This window comes from Vanessa cardui, chromosome 6 (assembly GCF_905220365.1).
Source record: "Vanessa cardui chromosome 6, ilVanCard2.1, whole genome shotgun sequence".
NCBI classification, from domain to species: Eukaryota; Metazoa; Arthropoda; class Insecta; order Lepidoptera; family Nymphalidae; genus Vanessa; species Vanessa cardui.
The window spans coordinates 1835484-1847845 of record NC_061128.1 but is presented as its reverse complement, the minus strand read 5'-3'; the positions used below and the strand labels follow the sequence as shown (position 1 = coordinate 1847845).

The window sequence follows — 12362 nt, the reverse complement described above, 5'->3', positions numbered from 1 at the left end:
TGGTACATTATAGTTAGTTACAGAAGTAAAATATTTCATGTAAAATTTTGTCGTATTTAGGAACGGGTTGTGATTTATATGTAATTACTACCATAGAGTCTCAACTACTTTCCAGTAGAATAAAAGCAGAGTACGAGTATAACTTTAATGATAGTTGTAAGAGTAATTATAAGCAAGACATAAAGTAATAGTCACTCGAATATTAGCTAAATACATTACTAATACCTACAAACGTTCTGTAATTGTAATTGATGTTGCAATACAAGGGGAATTACTAATGTGTTACCAGCCTTGAAGAAACCTGATGATTGAGAACTCTCGTATTGTAAAGCTTCTGAATAACCTCGGAAGAAAAATGATTTCACAGTCAGCAGGTGCGTGGAAAAACGACATTTAAACTGTTCATTCTTCGATAACTTTACGAGACACATATGCATTATTAAGATACTAAGAATAAAAAAAAACTTATAATGTGTTATATGCTGTACATTAAATTAGAACTATAACGTTTATCCATATTCTGAAATCAGCTATTATTTGCACAAATATTAAAAAAAAAAATTGTCAATGTCAAATCATAATCAAAATACTCAATACACACGATGGATGACTTATTATGTACAGATGTATACATTGAAAAATTAAAGTAAAAAAAAGGGGACAAGTGCGAGTTGAACTCGCGTGAAGAGGGTTCCGTGCGATGTTAATATCTCCTAAAATATTGGTCGTAGAATGTTCATTGTGGGATTATTTTTTTCATTAAATATTCATCTACAAACCGATTCAACAAAACTTAACATTGGAGTTAAAAAATATGTTTTCCCACACATTCCACCTGCAAATGTAAGTTGGTACGCACAATATTGAGTGATTTACCATGTTATTTTAATATCATGGACTTCTTATAGGTTTTCCTATAATCTATAAGGAGAAAACTAATTTCTGTATTTTTTTCAAAATTTTAGGTTCAGTAGTTTCGGAGATAAGGGGGGGGGAATGGTCAATTTTCGTCTATTTTCTTGAATAACTTGGAAACTATTTATTTTAAAATTACAAAAAAATACATTTAAGATCTTCTCAATAAGACCTTTCATTTGATATGCCACACGATGCAGTTTTCAGAATTTTTTTTTTAATTTTCCCCTTCCCCCCCAAAAATGACCCCCCATATACAGATTTCATCTGCTCACGTCACACCTCTGTATTTGGGTTACAGGAATAGATATGTGTACCAAATTTCAACTTAATCAGTCTAATAGATTCGGAGATAATTGACTGTAAGCGACGGACGGACAGACACACGAGTGATCCTATAAGGGTTCCGTTTTTGTGTCAGACGTACGGAACCCTAAAAAGATTGTAATGAAAGATATATAAAGAAAAAGTTGCAGGAAACAACAAGCGATAATTATAGTAACGAAATCAGTCAATTAATCGATTCTCTGTTCATTCTTAATCCAACAAGAAATTATTATTTTACGACTTCGATTAACGATTTAAAATCGATTATGTTGTTGGAAATTCATTTATGTTTTATAATTTCATTACCATCTTACATCGTCAACGGAGAGAATTTAGATATTATCGTAAAACTCAATACGAAAGACATCATAAACGAACTAAAGTCAGAAATTTCAAATAACTTTTGGTCGAAGTTAGTTGAAGTTTTCGCGAAAAACGCCGCGAAGTCTTTTATCAATGAGATTAGTAACAATAAAATTACCACTCCAGCGCTTGAGTGAGTATTAATTTAGAACAATTGCTATTTATTTGATACTATGAATTTTTGCAAGATTATTTGGGCAGGTAGCACCCTTACACTTATTCTATCACCAGACAGTATTATTTGTTATTTGGCTGTTCCGGGGAAGGGTGATTGAACCAATGTAATGAGTGATACAAGAGACATATCTGAAGCTTCTTATTTTTCAATGTTGGTAGCGGATTGGCGACGTAAGAATTGTTTAAAATTTCTTACAGACTCGTTCATTAAAGCTTATATTGTTTAAAAAGTCATTATTTTAAATATTGCGTATCCATGTCATTGAAACACCTATATAATTTTGGAGCTTGGGAATAGGATGATCTCTTAATCTTGGTATAGCTAGGGGCAGAAAACTAAAAGATTATAAAACAAATACCATTACTGTTGCTTAGAATAAACTGTAGTATAATATTGGGTACTCTTTTTTGGCTGAGCCAATGATAGGTATTTTGTATTTTTAGGTGTATTCGTAATTTTTTTCAGATTAATAAACGATGAAAAACTTGATCGAGCTAAACCGTTGTATGTTAAAAATACTTTACTAAGCGAAGAAAAAGCATACAAACTTTCGAAGGAACCAGCGCCAGATGGTGATGTTCCGGGCTGGCATTCCGTCGAACTAAGTGATGAAGAACACTTACCTAAAAAGAACAAAGGAATTCCCTTTTACGGATTGACTAAAATTAACGGAATTTATGTAAGAAGACTGTTAGGTCTTCTTATTTAAAAAATAAGCCAAATAAAAAAATATCTACTTAGAAACGGATATGTGTCTAATTTATTTTTTAGTGGGAAAATCCCGTGTTTGAATAAACTGTCGTTGTTCACAAATCATAAGACAATTTTTCCTACTTCAGGCTTCAATACAATCGTATCGACTTTTTCAATGATGTGTCACTGTCAAAATCTGATCATCATTTCAATTATGAATCTTTTGAGACGTATAAAAAGGCGGTACGTATTTCTTCATCTATTTCTTTATTCATAAATGTCGTTTTCATCATAAGTTCCATCATAAGTTCCATAAAAACTAACGTAATGCATCTATTCACGTTATAATATGATATCTAGCATTATAATCGACGGTGCGTCTGAAATCGAGAGGAAATCCGCGGAGATGGTCGCTGCTATAACTCACAGACTGTATGAATTATTGATGCCCGTCGCACAATGCTGGGAGCGGGATATTAGATGATAAATAAACGCTATGACGCTTGCCAGTGAAGCCTCCAAGAATAGAATGGATACTCGGAACGTTATGAAGGCTTGGCCATTCATACTTGAAGACGTTTCGTAGCTATCGGAGAATTTGTGGCGAAATAAATTTTCAGAAAATATTAGATGTTTTTCAAATAAAAGATAACTCATATCTGTTTACATAAAGATTAATTACACTTAACCAACAAGATTAGGACATTACTTTTGACTGTAATTTTGTAAATTAAATTCATATACTGTATCTGTTTCCTACTTTTTTTGCTAAATATAAGACATTTACTTCCTACGACTGAATTTCATATTATGAAGTATACCTATTAATTTGTAATTAATTTACACAATAAGTAGCAACGTATTGTGTAAAACTTGAAAGCTAATGTTTAGTTAAATACTCTAGTCTCCTGGGCCTATATGGGCCTGGTATAAACTCATCTGTATATACATATTGCTTTCTCTAGAGGTAAAAATTTGAAGCTTATTACACCAAGCGTGTGACAAGATTTCCTTTCCCTCACGATGTTATCATTATTTGCTGAACCCGAGATGAATTATAAACATAAATTAAACTCAAGAAAACGCATGATATTTGTTCCTGTTCGATTCTCGTGATCTTCTGTTAAGATCCACGCGTTCCAGCTGCAGAAGCATCTCCGCTTTTGTATAAGTGATTAAACCATTTAGTAATTAAATAACAGACTAGGGGCATATCTGTTTAATTTTTGCCGTGTAACCCGTCACTATTAGAGCTTATCGCTATCAACAGTGGTCTGTGCAAATCCATTTGGTAATTATCTGCGCTATACCCGCGTTAATGGCTTTGTGATCGGCATCAGTTCTCCATAATTCTGCTCTTTGTTACGCAGATTGGCGGTTTGTAAATATTTCATGGGATAATTGATTCGACTGTGATTAATTTTCGATGTGTTGCTGATACATTTTTTAGCAATTATTATACAAAAATTATTAGCGAAGGTGATATTTAAAATGCAAAGATTGATTCGCACTTTTTTCCGTTTAAACAAAATTATTTAGGTATTTTATAACTGTATGCCTTAATTATCACAATACAGCCTAAAAGGTGTTATTTATTATACAGATGCAAAGAGTGCTACAGGGTAAAATATGGACAAGCTGTCAATATTTTAAAAGCATATAGATATAGCGTAAAAGTATGTAGATATAGCCTAAAATAATGATAATTATGCGTAAGATTAGTTGGCTAACTAGTACGGCATTGGGATTTTAAAGCTGAAAAATATTAAATGATGCAAAATGAGGCATTTTGTAAAGTAATAAATCAATGATAAAAAGTTTGAAGCTTTAGCTATATTTTATGATTATTACATAAATAAGATTGATTAAAATGGGTAAGTCCTAAGTCTCTCGCTGTGTGGATTGCTGTGGATCTTTTTCTTTGAAATTTTGTACTGGCACATTGTTTTTTCATTTTTTTTTGTATAATGACGATTCAAAAGTGAATGTTAGAGCATTTTTAATGGAATGTTTCGGTACTGCTAGAATAGCATACAAAATTAAATCGTGATAACAATCAAATAGTTCTATTTCTAAATTAGTAACATTTTTGACCTGACTGGGTTCCTTGTAATCCCTTGTCACTCATACTTATTCCGGAAGACGTTCTAAGTGGATTAGGGGTATTAGTGTCGGATCAATAGTATGCCGTACCCTCGCTACCGGTTCTTTCCTACTGGATTTTACGTAGCGTTACACGTTGAGTACAGTTTACTTGTGGTGTTTAAAAATGCTTCATAATTTATACGTACAATTATTATTCCTCCAAAATAAGAAGTTAGGTGTAACTTTATTGCATGTTCTTTTACAGTTACTTTTAAAATAAAGTGGATATTATATTTAATTAACAATGTCAGTCAGTGTTCGTTCGGGAAAATAAATCAAAACAACAAATACGGTTTGTTGATTACTTTTCATATAACATAAAAAAAAATTGTTTATCAAACATCTATATTTTTTATTTAGGTGATCAAAACCAACAATAAATAATCATTGTATAGTAACATGCACAAAGCTCATACAGTAGTCATAATTCGAATTTCGAACATTTATTTGACAGTTGTTGCGCAGTCACCATTTCCACACGCACTGAGTAACTACGTCGTGGTTTTTTTGGTAGGAGTTATTTTATGAAGGGTTTAATGTAAGATGTTACGTCTAAATTTAAAATTGGAACACAACAATAACTAAGTATTAGTAAAAACTAATTATTACGCCGTGCCATTAGAATATGTAATGAGAGGGTGGAATTTACCCACACAGGCTTGTGCCTTTCGCACACCAAGTGTATAAATAGAAAAGCAAATATTATTAGAATCTTCAAACGCTTAAAAATATGTAAGCTTAATAATGATTCCTGTATCATCGTACGATCATTGCTTAACACGAACGTGCAGCATCATTAAAATAACTACAAATCTCCACGCGGATCAAAATTTAATTAACATCGAATATTAATGATATTTGCAATAACGAAGATTAATAATGATTATTAACTACAAGCATTCTGTACTTAATTCTTCGTAATTTGTTGTTGTTTATATATGATTAAATATAATGTTGTCGTCTCCCTGTGGCGCGTTAAACAATTAAACGATGTGTTTAAATTTGTTTTTTGATCCTGTTAGATTGAAATTAAAATGTACAACTTTGAATACTAATAATAATTTAATTTTCATTTTTTACTTTTTTAAAGAAACTTTTCGTTAATTCGATTTTTATATTTTATCGTTTTTATACCAAGACCTGACCCGCTTGTTTTACTATACTTATTCTCTATCTATTTCATGATAATGTAATTTCACAGTCTGCCTATAATATTTTTAAAAAATTGGATAGTTATTGTAACTATCCAATTTTTAGATTGCATGACTCGACAATTTAAAATAAAAATAAGATTAAAAAATAAGGATAAAAAAAATCTTATGAATTAAAAAGTACTAACAAGAAAATAATTAAAACTTGACCATAATATATTTAGGCAAAAGAGTAACTCTCATTTTATACGAAATCTGTAATGGTAACTCCCAGCACAACAGAATGCCCCCTAAAATACCCAATAGTGCTCACTTTGTCTCTTCTGGGGCATCATGGGATCGGTGATTCTTGATTGAACATAAATATGCCTACTTTACTAAACAATATTCTGATTTTAGTTTTATTTTACATTTGAACTCGAAACAGGAATAAACATAAGAACAAACAAAATAAATAAGTTTCGACATCGTTCAACACCCCCGCTATCGAGTTTAAAACCGTGTTCAAACAAACGGACTGAGATCAGAACAAACTTCATTAAACACCAATACATACATAGATTTAACAGACGGACTCACAGCGGGAGCTTTAAAAAAAGTAAATGCGGAAAAATAACGAAAAACGTTCAGAAATCTGAGGAAGATAAGCAGAATAGAAACCAGAAACTGGTTTGAAGTTTGGGAACTAGAAATATCATTGGATGTGGTATTTTAATTGAAATTTAAATTAAGAAGATATTCATTATTAAAAAATTATATGCACTTAACATTGCTGATGCATTATCAGACTTAATTTTGATGTAATAGAATCTATTATCGCTAACAGTGATAATTGATTTATGTTTACACTTGTAGATTGTTCAATGATACTACAAATACAATTCAATTATGCTTAGAGTATTATATTATTTAATGTTCTTCTGGTCAGACATTTAACAACAAAGTTGTTTTATATTAGCACCTTTATTAGACCATTCAATATATCGACATATTTTATTTAAACCTGTTAAAAAGTAAAAATTATATTAAAATTTTACAATATGTTAGTTCATGATAACAAATGTATGAATACTGGTTTCACGACGGATAAAGCAATAACGATGTACAAATAATCAGAATATTACTTTATAGGATTTTAAATTAACATGGTTATTTTTATTATTAAAGTTATTAATTTCGAGATATTTACCATGTTTTTTATTTTTGTTCGGTGGAGCTCGATATTTCGACATTGTCTACGAATGTCTTGTTCACGAAAATTGTTCTCGTGAACAAAAATAAAAAACATGGTAAATATCCCGAAATTAATAACTTTAAGAATTATTCTTATTTGCTTAGCAATTTCATGATTCATCACAGTCCGCCGCAGGGGACAGAAACTGTAGAAGAACGACCTATTTTAAATTTTCCTCTAAATCCATAGCAAAAGCGTATTTTTATAGCAAACACTCAGATTTCCAATATTGGAATGTTTGTGCCATCGCGTCTGCTTTCAAGACTAGATTAAGTTTTCAAATTCCCATACGGAAGAAGCATGGAGAAATATCAAATAGCTTAGCTAACACGAAAATAAATTCTCACTTGTCTAGCGAAAGGATGTCTATATGATAAAATATTTTCAGCTTTTTATGAAATAATTTTGACGTCTTTGTTTTACTCATTCATTGAAGGTAAGAAATGTTAAGAGATATAAATATTTTTATAATTTTTGAAGCCATTCAATTTCTACTACCAAACGGCATTGTAATATAGTATGCCAGTTCCAAAGATAATCGCTTCCAGGCTGTTTTAAATAACAAAAATACACTTATTGTACACGAAACAAGAAATAGAATAATATCCTGCTGAGTTTCTTTCGCCGGTTCTTCTCAGGTCCGAGGTGTTAAATTCCGAAGCGATGGTAGATTTTTGACTATCAATAAGCAAGTGTAATCACTTTTATATTAAATAAAGATTTTTGACTTTGATTTTGAAAGGCGAGGGAGCCAATGTAACTACAGGCACAATAACATCTTAACTTTACATATTTGTGGTCAATTGGCGATGTACAGAATGGTTAATTTTTATAGCAACAACAATAACGACAACAGCCTGTAAATTCCCACTGCTGGGCTAAAGGCCTCCTCTCCTTTTAAGGAGAAGGTTTTGGAACATATTCCACCACGTTGTTTCGATGCGGGTTGGTGGAATACACATGTGGCAGAATTTCTATGAAATTTGTCACATGCAGGTTTCATCACGATGTTTTCCTTCACCGCTGAGCACGAGATGAATTATAAAGACAAATTAAGCACATGAATCAGCGGTGCTTGCCTGGGTTTGAACCCGCAATCATCGGTTAAGATGCACGCGTTCTAACCACTGGGCCATCTCGACTCGTTTATAGCGCCAAAATCTATAGATAGGTGACCCAGGAGCCTAAGAGTTTATTATAGAAACAAATAAAAATTGCCTTGTAAAGTACCACTAATTCTAAAAATAATTCCTCAGGTTTTTGAGCTTATCAAACCAAAATTCTTCAATATATACGTGTATGTGGACGTAGAATTCTATCAGATACATTTAAGTTTCGTAGGCGTAGGCGTATTGGTTTCAAATCGTGATCTTTTGTTATCACGGCTATCCACAGAATAAACGAATAAATGAAATTGTAAAAAATTATTGAGCTCTCATTCCGATGTCATACGTTAAAACAATTATCATTTTTGTATCGCCAGCTATGATTACTGAATATATATTTTTTGTTAAAGTGGGCATGCCGTTTACCTTGGCAAAAAATATATATTTTATGGCAACTGTAGCGGCACCGGATGACAACGTTGTCAGATAGACATGTCAACTGCGCTTACGTATAACAATGCGTAATCCGGCACGACTGCTAAATAATTAATACCTTCATGAATAATCCAGTTCATTATGCAACTACAATGTCGTCCAGAATTTAGGTGCACTCTGAAATGTCCTAATTCCCATTCCAATCCGAATCTGTCGCGCAACGTGACACGAATCGCACGATTGCCTTTTATCGTGTAACAACCGGTCGGAACCAGTTAAAACCGGTTATAGCAGGAATAAAGTGGTTTTTAAGAAATTGCCCAACTTTCGTATGCCGCTCATTCTCTTGAGGAGGCTTTAAGGAACTTATATTGAGGTCATTGCTATCGAAACTCACTAGCACGTGGAAAATATTTTAACAGGTCATATATTTCATGCCTAACTCGCCACTTAGTAAGTAGTATGAATTTATAACTATTATAAATTAATTGTCTATTTCGGATATATCAATTAATGAACGTATTTTTAACATATTTTAATATATGTTAAGTTTGTTTTTATAAAATGATGTACAGTTTGTTCAGAAACTTTCTAGAGAAAACTAAACGAGGTTTATATTCTTCAAAAGCAATGTTGCTCGTAGTAACTTTCAAACGGATCCAAATAAGTTTGGTCATGACGTACTCGCTTCCAGCAAACGCAATACTTGATGTGAAATAGGAAAATAAGATTTCTTTGAGAAGTATTAAAACTTCTTGATATTTTCATTTTACATTAAGTTTAAAAGAACAGAATAGATATACCGATTCCCCGCACTGTCTCGTTAGTGTACCAAAGTTTTAACTCCGTCGGTGTCCTGGGTAACATAAATACGCGAAATGAATCCCGCTGCGGCATGGCATAGTTATTACCATAAATTTACGAGCGCGAAGATCTATTTGTTCGGTTGCATTCGTTTTAAAAGCCTTCATGTTATTTATGCACATTTTTGTCTAGCCCTCGTAATAGGTTTTACGTGTAGGCCTTTATTGCACATATGTGAGCTACCGATTGTAATAAATTTTTTGCTCTTCATTTAAATGGTTCTTTCTATGGCGGCGCCGAAAATTTAACATTTAAGTGCTGATGTACGAAGATGGATAGCTAAGTCTAAAGTTAACAGATCTGATGATGATGCAGGTAAGCAAAGATAAGGAATTAAAATATGTATGTTTTAATGGTTTAGGCTTGCACAGCACACTTTTTACTTTTTACTTTACTTTTTTTAATGGTATTTACATTACCAATTAGAGAATTATTTACTAACTTGCAGAACTTTTATATTCAGAGTATAGATAATCCTCGATGAAAGAAAAATTCACATATAGAATACCACAGCGAAAAGCGATTGCCTAACAACCTGGACGCTATATGCCCCAATTATCTCTAACTAGAAGGTAGTTGGGACATAGATCGTCCACTGAGTTGCGTGGTCAGCTCACATAGAAAGTATTGAAGAAGAAAAAAGACACAATAAGCGTATACAATAACCTCTTGTTTCTGAAGTTATGTCTTAGAAAATTCAATTTATTCATTCATTAAAAAGGGTCACTAGATAGGTTACATAATATTTTACAAGTTTCTATCTTTGGAAATATATTCTATTCTTATCTGTACTAGTTTTCAAACGCGGCTTTCCTCACTTAGCTGGCTGGGTAAGGATTTTTAAATATATATATTTTTTCATTTGAAAAACATAATTAAATATATATGTAGTATTACAAATAAATATTTCTACATATTTAAACAGAAATCAATCACTACTGAGTTCTAGGTAGATTATTATTCATTTGGAAATTAAAATAAAGATGGCTTTGTATTTAATTAAAACGAACAGTTCGTATAATTTAGTATATTTAAAATATTTAACATTAATTTTAAATGTAGTCGAAAATATTTTTAATTTAATTTCAAAGTGAAATGTGTTACAATGATATTATTTCTGTTGAAATAAGACCCGTTCTTTCTAACGCTGACGAGAATTGTACGCGTCGACGTTTTTAAATTACAAGGGTTTTTCTTTCCACTTCCATTTAATTTACTCCCTCTGTTAAAAACAGCTGTTTCTAAATAAAGCTTGTTTGGATGAAAATAATTTTAAGTAAAGGTCATTTTCAACAGTTCTCTTATTTTTTTATTTTAAATTGTTACTTTTATTTTTGTAATTTTTTAATTATAATAGATATAATTTATATTTTTATCCAGGTTCAGATACATAGTCCATCTTGGAAAATTTGATTAGGACTTTAAGTAGCTGCCTCATCTTCGGAAAATTATTGTTGATTTTTTTCTAGTACTGTCTTGCCAAGAGATGGGATTATTTTTGAAAGTAAGAGCGTAAAAAGTGCACCAGCGTTCTCGCATACATTTGTACACCACAATATGTTTTGCGTTTGTGGTTTAAATCTTTGTACTTATTTTGGAATAATTACTATAATATTATAATTCATAATTATGCGAAAATAACTGCAACCCCAATACAAAAAGTCGCAAGTATTTAGATTTCAGAATTTATTTGTGGCTAGTTACAAATATCGCTCTATTAAATTTGTGAATATTGTTTAAGAAAATAGTTGTCAAATGCGTAGGCGCATCACAAGATGTAACTTCATTCAGTCTGACGACGCCCACGTAGAATAATTCCACTTTGGAACCTATTGTTATTAACATGTTAATATTTCTTCGGAGGCGGTGACAATGAGACAATTTAATGAAAGTCTTGATGAGTTCATGCTTTGAGAGGAATGTTGTTCGCGATACGGTGTGACAACTTGAAATATTTATTATGAAAGATGCAGCCTCTTGGTCTCAGAACTTATCACTATTGAAGTGGAAGGAAAGTTTCAAGGTCAAATTTAAACGCATTAGAATAGATTTAAATTTTAATACATTTATTTAGTATAATAATATAATATAATAATTGAATTGTAAATAAAATGAAGTCTCGTAGATTATTATGGTATATCAAAATAAAGAAGACAATTCCAATTTATTATTTAAACTTCGAACGTCGTCGAACGAACTATTCATTTCACTTAGAATTGTTGTAAAAACCTACTACGTAAAGTTTGCTTGACCATTTAAATATTTACCTAAAGAGGTTTCATATTCATTGTCTCATTTTTGTTTAAGTGCAAATATAATAAAAAAAAATATGAATAAATGTAAAAAATACCATTGTACAAACTCGACAGACTACATTTTACCAATTATATAAATGACAAAATATCCTGCAAGAAAGAAACGTAACTTCAATTCCGTAGAGTACTATTCGTAGCAATTAGATAAAGTAGACTGTAGGAAAAGCCACACTGAAAAGTTATTTTCAGGCCAATTTTATAGTGAGCTCGGATACCAGCAAAAAGAGTAACAGAGATTCGATCAACGCGAGACATTTCGATACAATTTTTAGTATAAACTTTAAATTACTGCAAACTGGAAATCCTCTGAAAGTTTAATAGCATCCACCATATTGCAACTATGAAATAACATTCACTCTCTACCACGAGTCAACGAGATGCATATCAAACTTACTACGATATTTAAATTTTCATTTCCATTGATAACTTCGTTCTTCGTTTGGTTACATCGATGTAAATAACCAGCAATGTATTGAATAGTGAAAAGTGTTATTACTTTTAGATAGGTGTGTGTAGTACGTTGTGATATTTGTTCGCAGTTCATTCAATCAATCGCCCGAGTGAATGTTGATTGGTAAATAGATGCGTGTATCGTGGTATATATTTTTAGCAAGCGCTGCCTGTTCGACGGGACTT

At 31.7% G+C, this 12362-nt stretch overlaps 1 protein-coding gene across 1 annotated transcript; it reads left to right on the top strand.

Annotated features, from left to right (window-relative positions):
- Positions 1-1497: 1497 nt before the first annotated feature.
- Positions 1498-2525, top strand: LOC124530161. The gene is made up of 2 exons (XM_047104155.1): positions 1498-1738; positions 2249-2525. The coding sequence occupies exons 1-2, from the start codon at positions 1509-1511 to the stop codon at positions 2490-2492; spliced, it is 474 nt and encodes a 157-aa protein (XP_046960111.1). The 5' UTR covers positions 1498-1508; the 3' UTR covers positions 2493-2525.
- Positions 2526-12362: the final 9837 nt, after the last annotated feature.